We start from the raw sequence: 25,010 nt of genomic DNA, 5'->3' as shown, positions 1-25,010 counted from the left end.
ACCCATTTTACAGATAAGGTAACTGAGCACAGAGAAGTTAAGTGACTTGCTCAAGGTCACACACAGCAGACAAGTGGCAGAACTAGGATTAGAACCCAGGTCCTTCTGACTCCCAAGCCTGGTGCTCTATCCATTAGGCAACCCCTCTAACAGTTCCTCCCCAGACCTACCTTGTGCCAACTCTCTTCTCTGTCCCTCTTCTCTCTCCAGCTGTGAGCTAGTTTTCCAGAAACTTCCAATGCCACATAGGGGTTTCTTCCAGCCAGTCAGCACCAGCTGGTTCCCTCTGACCTATCTGCTCTCTTCTTGGTATAGTGTACTCTCCCAAGCGTTTTGTACAGTGCCATTGATAGGTCTTATTGCGCTCCACCCTGGGATCTTTGCTCCTCCCAAGCAAATCTTCTAAGTGAGCTTTGTCCTGATACTCTCACTGATGGTCACTGCCCACTTCTATCCCCCTCTCCTGGAATATCATCCCCAAACCACATCCCTCCCCTCTTTCAGAGGCATACCAGGCGTATCATTTTAATTCAGGCCAAAGTCTAACTCCTCCTTTAGTTCTTGCCTTTTGTGCTGGAATGTTCATACAAGCTCCAGAAAACCAGGGTCAGCCCCTAGCTCTAGAAAGGCATGGTGAATCATCGCGAACCAAACCTCATGTTCTCTCTTCTGCTTAGACTGTGAGCCCCGTGAGGGTCAGGGACTTGGCCTGGCCTGATTAACGTTTATCTGTCTTAGTGCTTGGACAATAGCGCTCAACATATCCTACTACCACGATAGTGATTATAGTGGCAGTGCAGAATCCCTTACTGAATCAGTCCATTTTCTCACCCTGAGGGACTGACGCCCTCCAGAGAACCCCCAGGAGGTTAATACCCATGCCTATGTGCTTCTTGTCCAACAGGAAAAACCAGAGAGAAAAAATCGAAACACTCTCTGGTTTCAGGAAGAGGAAACAATAGGAAAAAATGTTTCCAAAAGCAAGTCAGGGAGCCACAGGATAGAAAAGAAGTTGAAATCCTTCTGCAAATAAAGGAGCAGCTCAGTCTCCAGGTGACAGTGATAAAAATTGCTTTTGGCGAAGTGATTTCTGAAACAGTGAAGTCTAGTGGAGAGAGCACGGGCCTGGAATCAGAAAGACCTGGATTCTAATCCTAGCTTCGCCACTTGTCTGCTCTTCTGACCTTGGGTGTCACTTAACGTCTCTGTGCCTCAGTTCCCAATCTGTAAAATGGGTATTAATACTGTGAGCCCCTTGTGAGACATGGATTGTATCCAACATGATTAGCTTGTATCTACCCCAGTACTTAGAATAGTGCCTGGCACATAGTAAGCACTTAACAAATACCATAAAAAGGGAGACATATTAATATAAATAAGTAATTCCATGACCTTTCTAGTCTCCAGGTCTCTCATCTGTCAAACATAACTGCTAGCACTAGGCAACTAGACCGGGCCTATGTGAGGAAGGGGATGAAAAAGAGCTGTAAACCTCTGGGTATATAAAGTGCCCAGAAAGTGGATTAAGAAAACAAACAAATCCACAGGATGTGGTTGAAGTGAGCCTCCTCCATGTAAGAAAACTCCAGAATCGGCCAATGGGGAATAGTTTCTGTCATTACATCAGCGTTTTCTACTGAATCACCTAGGGCCAGTAGAGGAAGTGAGAGCCCCTGGTCAGATGCGTTTGTGCTAGGTGTGGTTTCCTCCATTGGCAATGATATATTCCTAAAAAGACCCCAAGCAATGACAGAACCCCAGCGTGGCGCAGTGGAAAGAGCACGGGCTTTGGAGTCAGGGCTCATGAGTTCGAATCCCAGCTCTGCCACTTGTCAGCTGTGTGACTGTGGGCAAGTCACTTCACTTCTCTGTGCCTCAGTTCCCTCATCTGTAAAATGGGGATTAAGACTGTGAGCCCCACGTGGGACAACCTGATTCCCCTGTGTTTACCCCAGCGCTTAGAACAGTGCTCTGCACATAGTAAGCGCTTAACAAATACCAACATTATTATTATTATTACCTGCATCAGCTGATTTCTTCTTCTGTAGATTGGTTCAAATGCAAGAAGAGTAACTGTCTCCTTATGCAAGTGCCCTGTGGAAATGCTGATTCTCAGCCATTGTGGACCCATTCATTCATTCACTCATTTATTGAGCGCTTACTGTGTGCAGAGCATTATACTAAGTGCTTGGAAAGTACAATTCAGCAACAGATAGAGACACTCCCTACCCAGCAACAGACTCACAGTCTAGAAGGGGGAGACAGACAACAAAACAAAAGAAGTAGACAGGCATCACTACCAACAGAATAGATAAACAGAACCATAGATAAATGCACATCATTAATAAAATAAATAGAGCAATAAATATGCATAATATATACAATGCTGTGGGGAGGGGAAGAGGGTAGAGCAGAGGGAGGGAGTAGGGGCAATGGGGAGAGGAGGATGAGCAGAGGGAAAGGGAGGGCTCAGTGTGGGAAAGCCTCCTGGAGGAGGTGAGCATATATTTATTTAAACAATTATTCACTGTTTTCATCCTAATACATTTGTCCCACTTCCTGCTATAAGCTTATTCTTCTGGCTCCCACTCTTCGTAAATCAGCTTCCTCTTTTTTCCCTATTAGACTGTAAACTTCTGAAGGGCTGTGATGGTGTGTTTTTAGTTGTATTCTCCCCAGTACTTGATATTGGACATCCTGCTCACCGGTAGCTCAGTAAACCCCCATTAATTGATTGATGTGGTTGGTGATGATGAAGCCCAGAACCTTAAGCACATATTACATGTGTATTAGGTGTAAGGGGCACTTGAATGTTCCTTGTTGAACTGTTTTGGTCACCAAAGAACAGCCCACCCAAGGGATCCTCCCAAATGATAAGCTCTCTAATACCTTTAGAGCAGCATTCTGGTACCTACTTTAGCTGAAGTTCTTGATTATTGTTGGCCAGGTGCATAGACTGGATTTTCCTCCAGTCTGACATCTCACTGCCTGTGGCTCATGTTCCTTATCTTAATTTGCATGTCACCAGGTAGGTTTCTGCACACCTCTCTTGGGCCTGAATCATGAGGTGATTTGAGGCGTTGTTGGTGCAGAACTTGTTTTGCAGCAAGAACTCTATCTCTGAGTCATTTGCATCTCGGTGACTGCCTGACCATACCCATTGTTGACGTCTGCCTGGTAGGCAGTATTGTGGAGGAACGTCCCTCCTCTCCTCACCTCCCCACCCCATCCTTTACATTGGCGATTGAGGTTCCCTTTTACAGCAGGGCTGCTGTAATTTTTCTGCGGAGCTCCTCGAGGATGTCTTTATTGGCCAGGAGCCTAATGTTTAGCCGGCTTGACCATTTGGAAGCCACTTTGTATGATGTTTGCAAGCCTGAAGCAAATCAGACCCATATTCTGTCCAGCAGTCTGCTCCACAAAGGGCTGCCAAGATCTGCCCATCTTTAAGACTCCTCTGCCTCACTATAATGTTCTCAATGAGATGCCACCATTTAGATCATGGATTGCATCCGGGCTGTTTTTCTCTTGTTTGGCAGGTGGGATATAGCATTGGTGAACACAGGTAGTGTCTGACCTTCATTGAGTGGTAGTAGAAAGAGCTTGGGACTGTGAGGGAGGGACTGGCTTCTCGCCCCAGCTCCACCACCATCCTACTAGGTGACCTTGGACAAGTCACGTAGCGCTCCCGAGCCATAGTGCCCTCATCTGTAAAATGGGGATAAAATAGCTTAGGGACAGTGGTCGATCTCAAAACCTTGTACTTACCCCAAGTTCAGCGCATAGCAAGGACCTAATAGAGTCTGTTGTCATTATTATTAATTATTATTATCATCACCATCATTATCAAAAGGCTTAACTCTACCTCTATATAAAACCATGTAGCGGCGACTCCACTAATTGCTGAAAACAAAGTGTGAAAAATGAGACACACTGTGAGTTTCAGTGTTTTTATTTACCGATCTGTTTATTTTTCTCTGGATCAACGAATCAGTTACTTGATGGATTGAATGAGAGGTAATTAAGGCTTATTATAAAGGATTAAACTAGAATAGTAGAATGAAACATTCAAATAGTATTACTTTGAATTAAATATTACATCTCTGAATTAAGCGGGAGACGCCTAACAAACACGGGATGATTCTTCTGAAGTGCCTAATGTCCCTGTCCTCAGGATAGAGAAAAATGAATTTAAGTTCCTGGTCATTCTTTAGCTTTTTGCAGGTTGAAAATATTTGCAACCCACCCCACTGTCTGAGCTCCCTGCCGAGGCAGGTGGATACGGTGAGGGGTGAAGGAAAATGGGAGGGAATGGACAGCAAGAGCGGGTTGAGAATGGGGTCTAGATCCCCTCCATTGGTATTACCAGCCCTCTAGCCCCAGAGTCATGTTTCGGCGAGTTCACTACTACCGTATAATGTTACTCAGGGTCTGCTCTCCAAGGCCCTCGGGATATACTCTCATTCATCTTGACAACATACCCATACAATAATCTCCACTTCATAGCCCGGGGTGTGTAGAAATTTTCATAAAGCATCTTCCCTAAAAAGATGGTTCGGTTGCTGGAAAAGTTTGGTTGTTTTAAAGACTTCTTAACAGTGGTCTTAATTTGGACTCGGGTTGACAAAGCAGAGTTGGTTAAAGCCAACTCAAGGAGTTTGGAGCGGATTGCTCCAGAAAGCCTCCTTCCCTGATTAATCTCTCATTCTCTCATCCTATTTCCAACCTCAACTTTACTGACACTGGCCTCTCCTGGTTCTCCTGTCTCTCTGGCCACTCAGTCTCAGTCTCTCTGCCTCCCACCCCCTTGTCCCTCAAGGTTCAGTGCTGGGTCCCCTTCTATTCTCTATCTACACCCACTCCCTTGGAGAACTCGTTCACTCACGTGGCTTCAACTACCACCTCTGTGCAGATGACTTCCAAATCTACATCTCCAGGATCTCTCTCCTTCTCCGCAGTTTTGCATCTCCTCCTTCCTTCTAGACATCTGTTTGGTTTCCTGCCATCACCTCAAACTTAACGTGTCAAAAAACCGAACTCCTTATTTTCCAACCCAAACCTTACTCTTCCCCTGACTTTCCCATCACTATAGAGAGCATCACCATCCTTCTTATCTCACACAAGCCCATAACCTTGGCATCATCTTTGACTCCTCTCTTGCATTCAGCCCACATATTCAATCTATCACTAAATCCTGTCGGTTCAACCTTCACAACATCACTAAAATCTGCCCTTTCCTCTCCATCCAAACTTCTACCACATTCATCCAAGCACTTATCCTTTCCCACTTCGATTAATCTATCAGTTTCCTTGCTGACCTCCCTGCCTCCTGTCCTTCCTCTCTCCAGTCCTTACTTCACTCTGCTGCTCGGATCATTTTTCTGTGAAAACGTTCAGTCCATGTTTCCCCATGAACCTCTTGGGGTTGCCCATCCACCTCGGTTTCAAACAGAAACTCCTTAATGTCAGCTTTAAAGCTCCCAATCACCTTTCCCCCTCCTACCTCACTTGGCTGTTCTCTTTTTTTTACAATGCAGCCTGCACTTCTCTCCTCTAATGCCAACCTACTCGCAGTACCTCGATCTCATCTATCTCGCTGTCGACCTCTTGCCCAAGTCCTACCTCTGGCCTGGAGCACCCTCCCTCTTCATTTCAGAGAGATGATTACTCTCCCCCTCTTCAAATCCTTATTGAAGGCACATCTCCTCCACGAGGACTTCTCCAACTAAGCCCTCTTTTCTTCTTCTCTCACCTTCTGCGTCGCTCTGACTTGCTCCCTTTATTCATCCCACCCTCCTAGTCCTAAGGCACTTATGCTCGTGTCTGTGATGTATTTATATTAATGTCTGTCTCCCCCTCTAGAGCCTAAGCTTGTTTTGGCCAGGCAATATGTCTGTTATGTTGTTGCATCCTACTCTCCTAAGCTGTCAGTACAGTGCTCTGCACACAGTAAGCGCTCAATAAATCTGTTGATGGGTTGATAGAAGGGCTTTGAAGATGAGGACAGTGCTGGTCTGTCGGGTGTGAAGGCTGGGGGGAGTTCCAGGGAGGAAGGAAGATGTTTATTTTTTGTTTGTTTGTGTTTTTGGTATTTGTTAAGCACTTATAATGCACTGGACACTTTCTAAGTGCTGAGGGTAGGTAGAAGCTTCTCGGGGTGGCTCTAGCCCATGTTCTACATGGGGCTTACGGTCTTAATCTCCATTTAAAAGTTGAACAGGAGCTTGACTGTGAAGTTGAGTTCCCCAAAGTCACCCAGCAAGTAAGGGGGTGGAGTCGGGATTAGAACCCAGGACCCTTTTCTACCCACTAGACCATGCTTGCCTCTCCTAAGAACCGAGAGGTGAAAGGTCGGCAGCGAGAGAGAGGAGGAAGAGGGTCGGGGAGTGGGGGGGATGTTGGAGGAAAGAAGGAGTGTGGCAGCTGGGATGTGGTGGGCGAGGGGCTTGGGTGGGTAGGAGGGAGAGAGACAATTGAGGAGCTTCAGGAGGGCGGCGAGGAGTCCGTGTCCGGGCCCTCCCTGCAGAGGGGCAGGGGCCGGTGGAGGAGGAGAGGGTCGTGGGCCCCTCGTCCGTCCCGTCCTGGAGGTCCTGGGGGTCTGGGAGGGCCGGGGGTCGGGACCGGTGCCCCTCGCCCCAAGCCGCGGGGTTCGCAGGGTCCTCTGCAAGCGGCTGGCTGGCTGCCACCCCGGCCGCTCGGGGCACCTTGGGGCCGAGGGGAGCGGGAGCCGGGGAGGGGGAGTTGGGGGTCTGCCCAGCCGCCCGAGGCAATGTCTAGACCCCTGCCCCCTTTCCCCTCCGGCGGGGCAGGGTTGTCGCTCTGGGCCGGCCTTCGCGGGTGGCGGACAGTTAGTTAGCCGTCGCCGGCTTTGTCCCCGGAGGAAACTCCTCCCCAGCCCCGGCTCGGACCCCAGCCCCCAGCTCCAGCCCCGGCTCAGCCCCAGCCCCCAGCTCCAAGCCCCCAGCTCCAGCCCCCAGCCCCAGTCCCCAGCTCCAAGCCCCCAACCCCAGTTCCCAGCTCCAGCCCCCAGCCCCCAGCTCCAGCTCCCAGCTCCAAGCCCCCAACCCCAGTCCCCAGCTCCAGCCCCCAGCTCCATGCCCCCAACCCCAGTCCCCAGCTCCAGCCCCCGGCCCCCAGCCCCCAGCTCCAAGCCCCCAAACTCCAGTCCCCAGCTCCAGCCCTCAGCTCTAGCCCCCAGTCCCCAGCCCCCGGCCCCCAGCTGCAGCCCCCAAGCTCCAGCCCCGGCCCTGCCCCCGGCCCTGCCCGCTGTGGGGTGGTCGGTGCGGCTGTTTGGGGGCGGGGCTGGGCGGGATCGGGCCCCGGGCCCCGGGGCGCCGCCTCCTGCTACAAAAAGGGAGCGGGGGCGGGGGCGGGCACCCGCACAAACCCGCACCCCGCCACGACGAGCGGGAGAGGACCGGCGGAGGACCGGCAGGAGGAGGAGGAGGAGGGAGCGACGGCGGTGGCCGGGGTGGCTCGGTGTCCCGCCCGACCCCGGCCCAGGTGAGCGGCGGAGGCCGGGGGGAGGCCCGGGGCGGAGGCCGGGGCGGCCCAAGGACCGGCCGCGTCGGGCCGGGCGGAGCCAACTGGCCGTCAGCGCTGCTGTACTGAGCGCCGCTCGCCGTGTGCCCCTGCCCCCATCCGCCCGCCAGCCCGAGCCAGCTGTCGGGGCGGGGGCCGGGGGGGGACGGGCCAGGGATGGTCCTCCTGGGGGGGCGAGCGGACCCACCAGCCACTAGCCGGACACACACACTGCGAGGCCCCATTGTCCCGGCCCAGGTCGGCGGCCACTTGTCCCGGAGGCAGCGGCCGGGCTGGGGGACAGGGGCTGGTAGCCGGATTTTGAGATGTAAATTGCTCTGCCTGGTGGGAGGGGGAGGGAAGCCACCTGAGGACCGCCCCTTGCCCAGGGAGCGCTGACCGCTCGCCGGACGGGACACTTGCCCGTCCGCCCGTCCCCCCCTTCCCGTCCCCCCCATCAGCCCTTCCGGAGGGTCCATTTGCAAGAGAAAGAAGGGTCGGGGTCGTCTTTGCCCTTCGACTATGTGTCCTGGTCACCTGCGCTCGCCGGACGGCGGGCCCGCGCCGTCGGAAGGATCTGTGTATGTGTGTGTGCCTGTGCTTTTGGGGTAGGGGGAGAGGGATCCCCTGCCCGCGCCTTTGTTCCTGGAATTCCTGGAATTACAGTGGGAGAAGGAGCCTTGGGGGCCAGTCCGATGGCCGACGCCAGGACCTAGCCGCCCACGTGGCCTCTGGGGGATGAGGATCCTGATGGAAGGCGCTCCTGGGGCCCAAAAACCGTCCGGTGGGGCAGGGGGCCTTTTGGGTGGGGGTGGTCATCTCCCCGCCGACCCCTACCAGACCTTCCGGGGACGAGGAGGCCCGGGGCAGCCGGTGGGGCAGCGCTCGGGAGCCCCGGCCGTCTCTCAGAGCGCTGGCTCGAGTGGTCAGGAGAGCCAACCTCAGAGATAAAGAGCCAGAAGGGCAGTGGAAAAGGAGCAAACACCCGTCGGAGCCAGAGAGGCTGTGTTAGCTACTGTTGTCCCTGTGGTTTCCGTGACACCCGCCTCCCGGACTTTGGGGGGGAGGGCACTCCACTTTGGGGCCGAGGACCTAGGAGAGCCCTTCTGTCCCGGGAAGGGAAGGCTGGAGCGGGTCTCGGATAAGTCAAACTAAACCCAACCAAAGTTCCACCTTTCCCAGCCCAGGAAAGGTGACCCAGTGGACCGAGAGCCCCGCCGGGTTATCCGAGGGACTTAGATTTACAGTCTATGCTGGATGGGGCATTGACGTCCAGCACTTCTCTTCTCCCTACTCCCTTGCCCGCCCCACAGTCCAGCCTTGGGCCCCGTCTTCACCGGACACGGCACTGACATCCCCAGCACTTCTCCCCCTTAGGCTTGGGCTCAGGTCTTTGATAATGGGCAGATTGGACCCCACTGCTCCAGGAAAGTAACTAATGTTATGTGATAAGGGCTTGGATGGGGCTTCTCCTCCACCCCAATCCCCAGCCTTCCACCATCATGGGCAGTTTGCCCAGGCCCAGACGATGGTTGTAGGAAACCAGGCATGCCAGCCAGCCTAGCCAGACATGTGGACTGGTCGCCAGAGCCCAAGTGGGGTCGACCTGGGCATCGAGCTCTTTATCTCTTGCTGAGAGAGGCCGAGTGAGGCAGAATGATGCTGTGATGCCATGTAAGTACAGAAGGGATAGAGTCACCTGTGCAGCACAGGGAGGTTCCCACAACGAAAAGTGGCCCGAAGGGTGGCCTGTGTGGACTTGTGTGCCTGCTTCATCGTTTAAAGCCCTTGTCCTCCCCTTTTACACCCAAGGATGGCGAGTGCACTATTCTTATAGCCCACAAGGTTAGGAAGCAATGGTGTGGGCCCAAAGGTCATTGTGGGCAAGGACCATGTCTGCTAACTCTTGTTGTATTGTACTCTTCCAAGTGCTTAGTATAGTGCTCTGCACATAGGATGCCCTCAATAAATACCATTGATTGAGGAGTGTGCAGGTTGGGCGCAGACTTGGGATATACAGTAGGAGGAAAGAGGCAGTCAGGCAGATATCTGATTTTAGGGTCATTAATCTGTGCAACCCCCACCAACTCGAGACACCTTAGGCCTTGGCTTTGAGCCACTGAGTCCTGTGTGGTTGCCTCCAAAGGCTCCTAGGCTGGTCTTGATAGAGAAAGGAGAGTTGACTTAAACTGTGAGCCTCATGTGGGACAGGATCTGTGTCCGACCAGATTATCTTGTCTCTACCCCAGCGCATGGAACAGAGTAAATGCTTAACAAATACTATTATTATTGTTAGTATTACTGTTATCTTTGGGGTTGTGGAGGCAGGAGAGAGAGAAGGGTACAGAAGGACTATAATGAGGGAATGACTTTCAGACAGAGGAACCATCTGCAGTGGCTGTAAGGTGACGGAAAAGTTGAATATTTCTCTTTTAGCACTTACACAGTCCCTGTCCCACAGGGGGCTCACAGTCTTAATCCCCGTTTTACAGATTAGTCACCAAAATTAACATCTTTCTGATTTTAAAATGTACCCTGTACTGGAACCAGAAGCTTTAGTGTGACCCACTTGGAAAATGATAGTAATGTTACTCAAGGTCTGGGTTTTTTGATCGATTCATGTTGCAAGAGCCCAGTGCCTCCTTCCCAAACTCTACACCACAAAGCACAAGATCTGAACATCCTAGACTGTGTTTCTATTAGCCAGTGTGGCACCTTCTCTTGAGCAGCCTGGGGCAAGGAGCACTTTTGGAGACTACTAATAATTGTGACATTTGGATTACTACCTGACAATCAACTGCACTAAGCACTGAGATATGCTAAATATATTGGTTATAGTACATGTCCCATATGGGACTCACATTGAGAGATCACTACCCTCTGAGCTCCTGCACCAGAAGTGGTCTTCATCGGGGAGAACCATGGACTCTTTTTTCCCCTTTAAATGGTATTGGTTAAATGCTTACTATCAGACACTGTATTAAGTGGTGAGGTACATACCTACATACACAATTAGTGTCCCATGTGGGACTCATGTTCTCAATCCCCATTTTACAGATGAGATAACTGAGGCACAGAGAAGTTACGTGACTTGACACATAGTAAGCACTTAACAAATACTATCATTATTATGGAACTGGGGCTCTAAGTTCTGAAACTGTGGCAACCTTGCCCTCTCTCTCCCCCACCAACCCCAGTCAATCTAGGGACCACCCAGTCTGCTGTAGCTGGGCAGGAGTAGAGGACTGTGGAGTGGTCACTGTTTGATAGGGGCCAATCGCTGTAGTTAAAAATTGATGTTGAGGCAATGAGCAGCTAGTGAAGAGGATGGGATCCCTGTGAGTAAGTGAGTGATGTTAACTGACCAAGAGTGAAGCAGTTAGAAAGAAGTGGAAAGAAGGAAAGAAGTGGAAAAGGTTGTGGAAATGTCAGTAGCTGACAGATGGGACTTCTTTAGTAGTCTTTGAGCAAGATGGTCAGGTGTTCCTGTTGGGGTGGGGTGGGGCACTCTCTTTCTTACCCCTTCCCCCCCCCCCCCTCCCCAATGCATCTAGGAACTATGGGAAAGTTTGGGAATACCCCTCACCCCCACCAAGGCAGGGAATGTGCCCAGAGGCCTCAGTGAATTTCTTTTGCTCCAGCTCAAGGAAACTTTAATCTATTGACAAAGGCTGAATTAAGGTGTGGAAAGGAAGTGGCTGTTTTGGGGAGCTGGGAGTGGGAGATGGGGCTTGTAAGGAAGAAGTGTCAGGATTGGATGGGAGGTGACACCAGGGACACCACCCATGTGACAGAGAAGGCCAAACTCAGAAGAATTTGGAGCATAGATATTTTCACTTTATCTTGAGTTTGAAGCAAAGTATGAAGGAGAGGTGATTTGAGGGGAAGGAGGAATGCAGGAGAGAGGAGATAACTCCTCAGTGGTTGAAGAAAAATCTGAGAGGAGAAAGCTGAGGGGCTCATAACTGGGCTGTGAGGATGGCAGAGGGTCCCAAACTGCCCAGACCAATACTAAAGGAGTGAGTCATTGAAGATGGAAACCCAGGTGGGAAATGAATCAAAAATTGATAAGCAGGCTGGAAGGGACCTCAGCACTCAATCAATCTGGCTTAGTTATTCATTGCATATTGGATCTAAAGCACTGTACTCAAAGCTAGGGTGCTTTTGAAGCTAGGGTGCTTTTGATCTTGCAGAGGGAGGGAAAGCTTAAGATTTCAGATAGGAGGAAGAAGAACAAGGGGCTATGTATGTGAGTTAGGTATTGTACATTCCCAAGTTCTTAGTACAATGCTCTGCATACAATAAGTGCTCCATATATTTATTAAGCGCTTATTAGGAGAGTACAATAGAATAATATAATGCCCAATAAACAATGCTCAATAAAGGCCATTAATTGATAAATGTCATTGATTGGTAGCAGGTTATGTAAGATATGTACAGGGGTGCTGTGAGTGGTTGGGAGTACTCGAATGCGGAGGTTAAAATGCTGAACTGGCAATAGGAGGAAATACTAGAAATAAATCAGAGAAGGCAGTAAGAGGTGTAACTTTAGAAGGGGGAGGGAATTCAAAGCACTGGCTGGGAGAGTAGTGGGGAGCATACCAGAGGTTGGTGATGGGTGAGACTAAAGTGAGACAAATTGAGTAGATTGATTTAAGGGAAAGGAAGAGTGTGAACTGGGGTGTAGTGGGAAAACAGAGTGGTTAAATAGGTGGGAGAGCTGATTGAGTGCCTTAAAGCCAGTGATCAGAAGTTTCTGCTTGTTGCAGAGATCAATGCATAGCTATTTGAGTTTTGTGCAAAATGGGAAGATGTATGTAGAGTACAGTTTAGAGCAGCCTTCAGAAGCAGCATGGCCTAATGAATAGAGCACGGGCCTGGGAGTCAGAAGGACCTGCATTCTAATCCTGGCTCCACCACTTGTGTGCTTTGTGACCTTGGGCAAGTCACTTAACTTCTCTATGCCCATTACCTCATCTGTAAAATGGGGATTAAGACTGAGCCCCATGTGAAACATGGACTGTGTCCAATCTGATTAGTTTGTATCTACTCCAGTGCTTAGTCTAGTTCCTGGCACATAGTCAGTGCTTAACAAATACCATAAAAAAAGATCAGTGAGGAGGCTGATGCAGTAGTCAAGTCTCTCACCACCTTTTACATCCTACCCAAGGCAAGAGTAGGTGACTGACAAAAGCAAACTTCTTTGATGTTCCTCAGAGCCCAGGAGTATTCCGCTGGCTTCTTTCAACTCTCATCATGGCTAAAGTCTGCCTTAATGAACCCCAGCAACTCCAGCAATTATCCTAATAGAAAAATGGAATGGGTTCACCTCTTTTGCTAACTTGTTTTAGTGCCTTCCACCCAGTATCTTATAGTTAATCAGTCAGTTAAGTTTATTGAGCTCCTACTGTATACTAAGTGTTTGGGAGGGTATTTTGGCTCTGAGGCAAAAAAATGGGAAATGAAGCAGACACAAAATATCTACTCATCTCTATCCATAAGATGGATCTCTTAAGAGGAGAGTAAGATAGCTTCCCTCAGGTAATTTTATAACAAATCCGTGACATAATCTATAATCGGTCCATATCCTGAATCCTGGTCCTGTGCTAAGGAATTTACTTTAAGCTTACTGAGGGCAATGCACTGTATTAAGCACTTGGGAGGTTCCAGGCTGTAAGCTCCTTGTGGGCAGGTCCTGTGCATACCAACTCTGTTGTATCATACTGCCCCAAACACTTACTAAGTGTAGTGCTCTGCACACAGTAAGTGGTCCATAAATATCACTGATAGGTTGATTGATTCAACAGAAGCTCTGCTCTCAAGGAGCTTATGCTCCGATGTGGAGAGACAGGAATATTCACACTGCTCAGGGCCTTTTGGGGATAAATCCTTCCCCAACATTCTTTTGGATTTGGCTGCTGCTACATGAGTTTACACTCTTGAAAGTTCAGCCTTAAGGTCTTGGACCCCAATATGGCTTTTTTTTTCGAGGAGGGGGATGTAGTATGCATCATGATTACAGCTAATCTGTGGTCTTTAAATTACATTTAAAGTCTTTAGTTGTTTTTTTGAGAGGCCTTTGTGAAAATACAGATGATTTCATCTGAGCATGTTAGCAATCCCACTGTAAATTTTTGGGGTGCTAAATTCCATATTTAGAGGCCCCAAAACTTAAGATTTGGTTATTGGAAGGTTGTGGGGTATTTCTGTTCCTCACCATTGTGAGAGTTCAGGTATTTCTTGACATGGCATGTTTTTCTTCAGTGGCTGTGGATATGTGTAGCATGCTCAAGATAAATGAGAAAATGTAATCTATCTAAAACTACAAGATGAAACCAATGTTGCTGTTATTTGTTGTTTTTTTTTTTAAAAAAAGGTCATAAGACTTGTAATGAAGTCTATGCTATTCTTTTATTGTGGCCATCCTGGCATGTGAATCATGATGTGATTCACCTTAACCAGAAAGGAAGAGCCCCATATCGATTGTTGACGAGGGGATTGGAGCATGGTTCTCCTGCTGGATGTGAGTGGAAAATATTGGGATTCCTGGGGTATGTCTGGGAACAAAATGGAAGTTTGCTTGGAATCAGCTTTTACATCCTTTTGGCTGCTTTTTGACTTGCAGGTAAGGGCATTTGGGTATGGTCTCCTCTAGTCTGCCACCACGTTTTGGGCACCCTTAAAGAGCCAGGGAACTCAACTGCCTCCTCTCAATGGCAGACACAGTGAACTCACCAGGGAGAAAAAGGATGCCAGCTAAATGGAGAGCTTTATTTGGTCTGCGTCTTACTCTTTTCAGAAGCCAGTTAATGAGATTTTCTTGTATCAGCCGTGGGCATGGCAATTATCTGTTTTGGAAAGGGTAATAGAATGCACCATGCCCTAAATCAGATCCCTTTCATTTGGTTTTCCCCTCTAAAAAAAAACCGTGCCTGCAAACAGAGCCCTTCTTCCCCCTCACCCACCCCCCCGCCCCAAGCCCAAAAGTTGCTCCCAGCACTAGTGCCTTTCTCCACCCCCATGGACCTTGTTAAGCGATCGCGAGCTCCCTCACTAATATGTGAGTTAATGTTTTGCACCGGCATGGGATATTTGAATTAGATGTGATTCAAGATTGGTTTCGGGCCCTGTTCTGTTTGAGTTGAACACTCCCCGTTGTTTTCCTTTGCTGCTTCTTCCTCATCTCTTACTGTTAGGGATCTTGAATGAATAACAGACGTGGATTTTGAAGCATTGATTCGTCATACCTTTCGGAGGCCACCCAAACTGGGAAGACGGCCAGTGAGATCAAATTTTCATTTCCTGAAACTTCAACCAAACCTATACCCTGGGAGATAGTGGAAAGCTACAGGAAATCAGAGCATCACTGAGTATAGAGAAACTGGATTAATGGGAATTTGTTTGCTTCCCCAAGACTCTTTGAAAGTAATTTTGGTAAAGCACCGATTTCTTTTTTCACCCTTCAAATTGGTTGTAAGAAAAGCAGTCATTATGTTACTCTCAGATTCACTGCTCTCTTTCTTTACAGAGTAGTCCTACGGGGGTTTTGATGATAATCACATTATCAGGGTGACTGCTGTGAATTTTTTTTAAAAAAAACAGTCTCTGCCAGTCAAGGGAGTGTTTCTCCATTGTATCTCTCACATTCAGAGAAAGTATCAGCTCAAAAAAAAAAACAACCACCTACCACCACCAGTTTGTGTTATAGAGTAAGCTCTAAGGATAGTCCGCAGAGGCAAAGGGAAGTGAAGAATCAAATAGTTATCTAGTAGTTAATGTAGTTCACCAAACTAGATCATTCAGGCCAAAAGAAAAATGCTTTGCTTCCTTGGTAATGATTCCCCTGACACCACCCCTCAAGAATTGCCTTGCCTCGACTTCATTTTGTTATGGAAGTTCAGCTGAAGAAATGCAGTATGGTGCTTTTGGAAGCAGCACAATATTTTATCTTCATAATTGTTTTGTTTCGTTTTTTTACTCTGCGGAAATGCTCATCTTTGAAAGTGCCTCTTAAGTAGATGGTATTATGGTACTTGTTAAGTGCTGTTTGCCAAGCACTGTCCCAAGCACTGACACAATACTAAGGTTGGACATGATCCCCGTCCACGTAGGGCTCACAGTTTAAATAGTAGGAGTTAATCTCCATTTTACAGATGAGGAAATGGAGGCACAGAGAAGTTAAATGACTTGCCCAAGGTCACATCAGACAGTGGCAGAGCCAGGATTAGAAACCAGAGTCTCTGACTCCCAAGCTGAAGCTTAAAGATGATTTGCTACCAAACTTTGGCTGTAACCCTTTTCAAACTTTGGTTATAACCCCTTTCCCTTCTCTTCCACCATCAGTCCTTGAATTCCAAAGATGCCTGCAGTTGTCAAATGGGCATTGCCTCTGGAAAAAAAAAAATTTGGTACTGATTGACTCCGTTCTCCATAGGATCAGGCCAGTAGCAAATGGAAGCAGGGCAGAGTTTGGAGGAGGATCTAGGGGGTGGGAGGATCCAGGAGGTAGAAGCCTTTGGCCCACCCCGTTCACACAATTCACAGTTCATTGCAACCTCCACTAAACATCTATCTGAAAGTCTACCTCTCCACACTTTGCGATTGCCTGCTACCCCTCTGAATATTCCTGATTCTCTTGCTCTCCATGACTTGGAGATCTCAATCCTTAGTTAGAAAAGTGCTGGTTTTTTGACTAGTGGTACAGATTTTAGCTTGGTACTGTAGATTGTAAAGTCTCAGATGAAATTCAAGGTGGGGAAAAGAAAAGTGAGCTGTGCAATTAAGGGCCGATGATATTATCTAGATGAACACTAAAATAATTGGAATTACCAGCCACCTCAGAGAACTGTAGAGATGTGGTGTTCAATCTCTCCATTGCTGATCATTAGCTGTTCAAAAATGCCTATGAGTAAGAAAAGTAATCTGGAGTTTTTCTTCTGGACCTTGTCCAGTCTCTCTCCTCCAACGGCTTGAGACAGCTGGCCTCGATTTGGTTTTGGTTTGGAAGAGAGATGTTTGTGTGTGTGGGTTCGTGTGTGTGTGTGTGACAAATTAGCAATTTCTTGGTGGCCTTTAAACAAGATAAACTAGATTAATGCTAAGTGCTTTGTCTGTCTCCTCTTCACTCTGGCTGTCTATATCAGGGGCTGGGAAGGATGATTGTGTTGCTGAGGCTTAATGAAGTAATAGGTCTTAAAAACATGTACAGCTTCTTTCCAGATCCTTTTTTTCTCATTTCCAACCAGTACAAATATATAACACTGTTTTTATTTTTCCTAGGTCGCTCAGAGGCACTCCAAATATTTCGCATTACCTTGATGCTACCGATAAAACAAAGATGGCTTTAAACTCAGTAAGTGGTTAATAATTACCTGTTTAGCCCTTTCTTTCAGTACTTCTCTCTTCCATCTGCTGAATAACTTGGGCAATAGTTACAAGATCGAGTATAATAAAAATCAAGAAATTTTCTTAGTAACTTTCCATGTTGAAAATCATTGCTCCTCAGAAAGGAGAAACAAGAAAGGTGGGATTCTCGAGAATCAGGACCAGCCAGAAAGGGATACATTTTGAGAATTCTTGAGATTCCTTCCTGTTTTTGATCTGCTGTGTTTGCCTTCCATGCCTTTGTTATTAGTAGTAATGGTATTTATTGAGCATCCCCTGGCTGCAATTAGTCAATCTGTGGTATTTATTGAGCTCTTACTGTATGCAGAGTACTCTACTAAGCATTTGGAAGAGTACAGTACAACAGAGGCGCTAGTCCAAGTAGTAAGGAATAGTAGTAACGTAAGACTCATTCTCTACCCACAAGATGCTTACCCCCCAAAGGGGAGACAGACACAAGTCTATTTACAAATCGAATAATTAGTGTAAGTCAATGGTTTTTGTTCCCCATTTTACAGATGAGGTAACTGAGGCACAGAAAAGTTAATTGACCTGCTCAAGGTCCCACAGCAAGCAGTTGACAGAGTTGGGATTAGAATCCAGGTCCTCTGTCTCTCAGGCTTGTCTTCTTCCCACTAGTCCACGCTGCTGTCGTTTAGAAGGGTATTTTCCCTCTTGAACTCCATGTTCTCAAGCTCCTTCATTCCAAGTTCAGTTTTGGGTTTTTCGACCCTCGTCCATTTTGCTGTGCGCACTGCTCCCCATTGAGATTAAAGATTAAATTTAATGTTCCCTAACTTCCCCACACTGTGGTTTGTGATTATAATCTCTGGACTATACTGAGTGATGTATTGGAGAGCCATTTGGCAGAAGTTAACTGTCAAGGAGAGGTGTTATTTAATCCTTCAGTAAGATACTGGCCTGAGGGGAGGTTGGTTTTTTTAATGACCTGATCATTAGTGTTTGTTATGCTACCTCATTGAGCTATGTGGAGAGAACAGCCCACAAGAAACCAACCACTGAGCAGATTGGGGCATCTCCCCTTGCCTGCAAGGATGGCTGGGGGTGGGCAGGAGAGTCTGTCTCCTTCAGGGGTCCATTGAGACCCCCCCACCATGCTCATTTTGCCACCATTTACCTCCTCCTGTAGCTATTGCCATAGCCACTTTGGGGCTCTGAACAGCCCTCAGCAGTATGAGGGAGTCGGAGGGAGGGCAGGAGGAACAATTCCTGATCTAGGGCACCAACACTGGACCGACTGTCCCACAGCTGACCAGAGCCTCAGTGAGACAAGCCGTGAAAATGCCAGAAAATGACACTCTGCTAGGGCTTTTATCAAAAATACTCTCTGGTTAATTCTTATGTATGAAGGAAGCAACCACTGGGAATGACGGCATTGGGCCAAATCATGAGCACACCTGATACAATCAAGAGAGAGTACAGAGTATGTAACAGTTTCAGAACCCCAACTTCACTTTCCATTAGAACAGAAATAAAATGTCCCTTTACCACGCTGACTGCAAGCCTTCTTCTCTCATGCCTGATAGGATCTTGCACAAAACCTGTAGCAGGCTAATATGCATTCTGATCTCTTAATCAATCCACCTGCTCATTCCCTGGGGAATGGGGGCTGGTATAGATACAGAGAGCTGCCCTAGGCGTCGCCCTTGTGCATATTTTCCCAGAATGAAGGGAATGGCATCTCTTTCCCCATCCCTGTGGAGAATGGCTGAGCTCTAGAAAGGACCGTGACCCTTAGTAGGTCGGTGGAGAAGCAGAGGCCATTTTGGCCATCCACACACTCGCACCGTTGTGCTCACTAGACTCTAAGTTCATTGTGGGCAGGGAACGTGTCCGTTATATTGTTATATTGTACTCTCCCAAGCACCTAGCACAGTGCTCTGCACACAGTAAGTGCTCAGTAGATACGATTGACCGACTGACTGTACTTTACATTTGCCACCAGGAGATTACGGTATTTCACTGCCCTACTTCAGCCAGGCCATTCAGTCAATCAATCAGTGGTACTTATTGAGGACTTACTGTATGAAGAGCCTATACCAGGGGCTTGGGAGAGAATGCTACAGTAGACTTATTCCTCCCCTACACGGAGCTTAAAGTTTAGAGGCTAACTGCCTCTTGGGAGAGACTTTCTACTCCATCTGGTAGCAGAAGGGGGTTTTTCACTCCCTTGAACCCTGAAGGATGCCCTGCAATTGCTCTCCAGCATTGATGTGGAATCAGGGGAAGTGATTTTCTTGAACCTGGAGCCTCAGTGTAATTTGCAGTGTGGTAGAGTTTCTGAGCTGTCCTGAAGGAGCCGGGGCCTTTCCTGCTGTGGGTGGTAATGTTCTTTTGGTTCTAAAGTCCTAAGTGTCTTCCTGGACAAGAGCCAGCTGCTGGTGAGAAAATGGGAGAGCAAAGAGTAGACTTTAAATATTGCCTCTTGAAACCCATCCCTGGAAGATGAGAGACTTAGGGAGCAGTGCTGAGGAAAGGGGTGGCAGGAGAATTAAGGAAGAGCCGAAAAGTTTGCCCTTTTTTTGAGAAGAAAAAAGATGCAATCAGTACTGTCATTCGTCTTTTCTCCCCACGTTTCGATTAGAATGTTGTCAGGAATTGGGGAACGTTCATCTGGCCCCAGGAGCTGAGTTGATGTTAGCCCTTGGGGTCAGAAGAAGTGTTTTGAGCCCTTGCGTGTGACTTGTTGGAATGAGTGAGACAGTGAGAGTTTTCCTTAAGGCGGTGTTTTACAAGAACAGGCCCTTGTCCTTTTACAACTGGGTGAATCACAAACCTTTTGTTAGGTGAAGCCCATTGCTTCTTAGGAAAGCAGTGTGGCCCAGAGGGAAGAGCACAGGACCCAGAGCCAGAAATTCTAAATTCAAGTCCATCACTCACCTGCTGTGTGACCTTGGACAAGTCACTTCAGTGTTGTGCCGCACAGTTTTCTCATCAGTGAAATGGGGATTAAATACCTGTGTTCTCCCTCTTAGACTGTGAATCCAAGGAGGGAGAGGGATTGTGACCGAACTGATTATCTTGTATCTCTCCCAGCTCTTGGCACATAGTAAATGCTTAGTAAATACCACAGTGATGATTAGCCTGTTTGCTACTACATATTCTATGCCACTTGTGCATGTTTTGGTGACATTTGATATAATGCTGCATTTTAAGGTTTTTGATAATAAGCTTTTCTCTTCTGTTTCCCCCCACTTGTGCTGTTTAGGGGATACCACCATACGGACCCTATTATGAAAACCGTGGTTATCAGCCCGAAAACTTCTCTCCTCCAAGGCATCCTGGAGATCCCACTGCTTATGTGCCTTACCCAGCTCCGTACTATCCTTCTCCAGTGCCTCAGTACATCCCCAGGGTCCTAACGCACAGTTCCTCACCCTCAGTCCTCGTTCAACCCAAACCGCCATCCGGGATCGTGGTTACCTCAAGTACGAGCCCCCTCACCCGACTTCACTGGAATGTTTCCCTAGGCAGCGTCCTGTCGGAAACATCCGATCTGATGAATGCGGAAGGGGCGGGACTAGTGGATAGGGCACAGGCCTGGGCTCCAGGAGACCTGGGTTCTAATCCCAGCTCCACCACTTGCCTGCTGTGCATCCTGGGGCAAGTCACTTAACTTCTCTGGGCCTCAGTTTCCTCACCTATCAAATGGGGATTAAACACCTGTTCTCTCTCCCTCTTGGACTGTGAGCTCCTTGAGGGGCAAGAACCATGTCTGAACTGACTCTCTCATATCTACCCCAGTTATAAGGACACAGTAAGGGTTTAACAAATGCCACCATTTTGGGTGCAGGGGTGGAGGGCAGTGGTGAGACTGACCCAAAAGGAGTAGCAGTTAGGGGCTCTGTGATTTTTCTCAGCCTAGAAGCTCAGAGGCTGAGCTCAAGTGTCTCCTCTGCCCCAATTTCACCGAGTAACCTTGAGTGAGGCAGCTTCCTCATTGGTGGCATAACGACAACAGGATTAACATTTATACGTAGAGCCTCACCGAAACTTGTTTCCTTAGTTAGGGAAGACTTTACTCCCACAAGGTAGCTTTGCTTAGGTAATAGTTATCCTTTACATTTTGGTTATGTTAGAAATCCTTTAAGGGACATTGTATAGTCAAGAATTTAGTTCCTAGTGTTTACATCTGTTTTTGCCCTTAAACTCTGCAACAGTGTTTTGATAAATCTCCTTTATTAGCCACATTTAGAAAGTGGTCAGTCAACAATAACATTTATTCGGCATCCACTATGTGGCAAGGACTGTGCCGAGCACTGAGAGTTAAAAAGGAAGAACTTCACGTAGTTCCTCGTTTGAGAAATTAGAAGACGGCATTGATAACGATCCTTGAGCACTCATTGAGGGCAATACATTTTTCTATGGGCTTAGGAAGGCTCAGCAACCGCACAAAACATGTACCCTTCCCTCAAGGAATTTATGTTCTAGTAAGGGAGACATATAAAAATAGCTTAAAATAGAGAATAATCATTCAGTGGTATTTATTGAGCATTTATAGTGTGCAGAGCAGTATACTGAGCACTTAGGAGAGTACAATACAAGAGTTGGTAGACAAGTTTCCTGCCCACAAAGAGCTTAGAGTCTAGTGGAGGAGACGTTAATACAAAAAAAAAAATTACAGATATCTATATATGGATATATAGGTATATAAATGCTGTGGGGTTGAGGGGGAGAGTATCAAGTGCTTAAAGTAATCAGAATAAGTAATATATACACAAGTGCTAAGGATAATGGTTGAGAAAGAGCTTCTTTGTGTGTCGTGAAAAGAGAAAGTACAAATTAATAAATTACAAGGACAAATTAATATAAAGTATTAATGCGCCAACCATTTCTGTTTCTCTTTCAGAGGCTAAAAAGGCGATATGCATTGCCTTTTCAGTTGCAATACTTTTAATTGGTGCTGTGATTGCGGCCATTTTTATCTGGAAGTTTTGTAAGTGTTTTTGTGTTTCCTTCAACTGAGAGAGGGAGGAAGGGGTTGGTGGGTGAGCAGGAGAGTGGTTGGTGGGTGGCCATGGCCACTGCAGGAAAAGAAAGTAGGGGAGAAGTGGTTCTGTGCCCCAGATCCGGACTGGGGCAAAGCTGTTCAATAACTGTTGGAGAAACCTTTCACAAACTTGGGACCCAGTTCATGTGAGCCATTTCAACCATCTTTGAGAGAGTTCTGAGAATTTGTGTTTTCCCCAAAGCATTTGGCCTATGTGGCCACCAGATGCCCTGTTAAAAAATGCTTCCCTTATTTGAGCCTTTATTGTCAAGCTGGTGCTACTTCTCATTTTCTTCACCAAATTCTTAAAAATCATTAATTCACCTCTGCTTGGGTGCCAATATGTCATTATGCTGAATTTAAACTGCATTTCTCCTAGTTGCTCAACAGTTGGAACCTGGAGTTTCTCTTTCTTCTCCCCACCCACAAAACCTTTCCACTTTGGGTGTAATATTTCATGTTTACTTAGCACCGGCAATGTTCTAAGTGCTGTTCAGAGGGTGTGATGCTAGACAGTCTCTCTTGGTGGATTGCACCTGGTAACCTATTTTTTATAGGTTACTTGCTTGGATCCACATTAGCAAACTGTGGACAAAATGACAGCTGGAGTCCAAGTGTATTATTTTCCCCCTCCCCTTCCTCTTGATACTCTGTTCTGATTGAAAGGCAGCAGTTCACTGAGCCAGAGCTAGAGCGAAGGAGAAACACCCCCTCCACCCCCAAAGTCCTATGTTGGATCCCTTTACTTGCTTGGATCCACATTAGCAAACTGTGGACAATTGTGCTTCAATTTCCATGATATTTTAGATGAATAGGCTTTTATGTATTTGGTTTTCTTTTGGCTTGTAATGACCAGTTATTCCAGCCAAAGTTAATTTTTTGGCTTTAATTATCTAGATAACTGGCAAATGGAGACCCTTGGGCAAATCAGTATTTCACTAGCAAGTGTGAAAAATGTTCAGTTCGTGTAGCTATTGTGTTAAAATTTCCAGTCCAAATTCTCAGGCTGTGAAGTTGAACACCTTGCCAACTTGCTTGGGTTAATGCTGGGGGTCATTGCTCCCAGAATGGGCCCACCTTTAGGTATATTATTTTTCTCACTCAGGTAAGGAGGAAACTATCGAAAAGCCTTATTTTAGCGGACAGGTATGAGCCCATTCCTCAACAGCCAAACTTGTAACAGAGAAGTGCTCTCCCAAACCCTGTCTTTAATTTGCTTTCTAATTGTTTTTTTTTCTCTTCCCTTTACAATGAAATGACTCTGTCCCTTTCTCACTTCTCCCCTCCCCAGTTGAAAATAAGTGTTCGGGCTCTGGAATAGAGTGCGGGTCATCAGGGACCTGTATCAGTCCCTCTTTCTGGTGTGATGGCATATCCCATTGCCCCAGTGGCGAAGATGAAAACCGTTGCGGTAGGTGTTCTTAGAAACAAGGTTATGGACAAGGCTTCCCCAAAGACCGTCTCATCCCTTGCTTCTCAGAAAATTTCCGTAGCATTTTTGGGTTTTTTAGGACACTTAGCATTCAGAAGTTTTGTTCTATATAATCAAAGTGGAAAACAGACCATTTTATGGATCTCAAAGGAAGTTTCTTTATCCTTGAGATGACAATAATAATAACTATAATTCCCATTAAAGTGGTGGTGTGATAGATGGAGTTGGCTGGGGTTTTGTATATTCTTGAAATATTGGGTTGTAGGATGCTGAGTCGAATCCATTCTCGATGAAAGGAAATATGTTTCCAGCTGGCTCTCTGATTTAAGCGTTGTGGCAAGGGTCAGTCTATGTCCACTTTGATAGATTGATTTTTACTGAAGCAGTTTTGTTCATTTCTTCCCTCAAACTGAAAAAGAAAGCACAATGTTGCTTTTTTGTAAGTACAAGGTTCAAAGCTGCCTGGGTCTTTCTCCTGCTTTTAGCTTCTGTTTCCTGGCTGGGGCCTGCTGTAAAAAACTGTGGGAAGCAGTGTGGCCTAGTGGAAAAAGCACAGGACTGAGAGCCAGGAGACTTAATTTCTAATCCTGGTTCCGTCATCTGTCTTCCAGGTTAACGGCTGCCCATATGTTCCTTACTGTTCTGGTCTTTGAAACAGGCCAGACATATTCTCCCTGAGCTGGGCATTGGCAGGGCACAACCCAGGCAGAATCCTATCAAAGTACAGATCTACTTTGGGGGTTAAGGAATGACTGTAAAATAAAGGGAAAATGCCAGAACGATAAGAGACAAGATGAATAGATGAGCCTATGGATTTTGAGTAATAAAAAGAACAGGCATGTATAGGGATCTTAGCCTGGCTACTCTCATGATTAGGTATAAGGAGCAAAATATTTTCTAAGTTTCTGTGCTTTCTAAGGGGGCAGCTAGTTCATTTGCTTTCATTATTATCCTCCTTTTCCTGGTGCCCTATTATATTTTCAGCCCTAGACCCGTTTAATCTCTATCCTGTGGACCCAGGGATTAGCTGCCTTTGTGTTCACAACACACCTACGGGAAAAGGGTCTTGGGCTGGAAAATCCAGCAGGGCTGCAAGCCCTTGGAGTAACTTTCACGGCTCAGTACCCCACAGGGTGGGAACAGCATATTTTCCAGACTCAAAAGAAGGGATGGCTGCAAACAGGTTTCTGTCTCTGGCTGAGTGATTAGGCTAGAGGTGATTGAAAATTTTGCCACAAAGGTTTGCTTTAAGACTGTTGTATGACTTGGATCAAATGAGTCACGAAGGCCTCACACAGAACTTTACAAAATAAGGCTTTAGCATGCGGCGTGGTGGATTGTGAAGGTATCCTTACGCTTATTGTTTCTTCCGCTGCAGTTCGTCTCTATGGGCCAAAGTTCGTCCTTCAGGTTTACTCATCTCAAAACAAATCCTGGTATCCTGTCTGCCAAGACGATTGGAATGATGATTATGGGAAGATAGCATGTAAAGACATGGGGTATAACAGGTGAGGAAATCGTCTTGTCGGGAGTTTTCAAGAAAAGCAGTCAAGACCTACAGTGCTAGAAAGGGATGGAAATTCACCTTTCTCTGATCCCTTATATATGTATGTATATTTTTAATGGTATTTGTTAAGCGCTTACTATGTGTCAATCACTGTT

At 47.0% G+C, this 25,010-nt stretch overlaps 1 protein-coding gene across 2 annotated transcripts in view; it reads left to right on the top strand.

The window, feature by feature from the left end:
* Window positions 1-7,405: 7,405 nt before the first annotated feature.
* The window catches only part of TMPRSS2 (transmembrane serine protease 2), a 30,123-nt gene continuing 12,518 nt past the window's right edge, over window positions 7,406-25,010 (top strand). For both annotated transcript variants that reach the window (XM_029046636.1, XM_029046634.1), the window contains exons 1-6: window positions 7,406-7,503; window positions 16,801-16,873; window positions 20,135-20,354; window positions 21,776-21,862; window positions 23,208-23,327; window positions 24,727-24,856. In XM_029046636.1, the coding sequence (XP_028902469.1) occupies window positions 16,859-16,873; window positions 20,135-20,354; window positions 21,776-21,862; window positions 23,208-23,327; window positions 24,727-24,856 (572 nt within the window). In that variant the 5' untranslated portion in view covers window positions 7,406-7,503; window positions 16,801-16,858. The remainder of the gene's footprint in view (window positions 7,504-16,800; window positions 16,874-20,134; window positions 20,355-21,775; window positions 21,863-23,207; window positions 23,328-24,726; window positions 24,857-25,010) is intronic.

This window comes from Ornithorhynchus anatinus, chromosome 18 (genome assembly GCF_004115215.2).
Source record: "Ornithorhynchus anatinus isolate Pmale09 chromosome 18, mOrnAna1.pri.v4, whole genome shotgun sequence".
Classification (NCBI taxonomy): domain Eukaryota; kingdom Metazoa; phylum Chordata; class Mammalia; order Monotremata; family Ornithorhynchidae; genus Ornithorhynchus; species Ornithorhynchus anatinus.
Note: the sequence above shows the minus strand (reverse complement) of the source record. Positions and strands in the feature narration are given on the sequence as shown.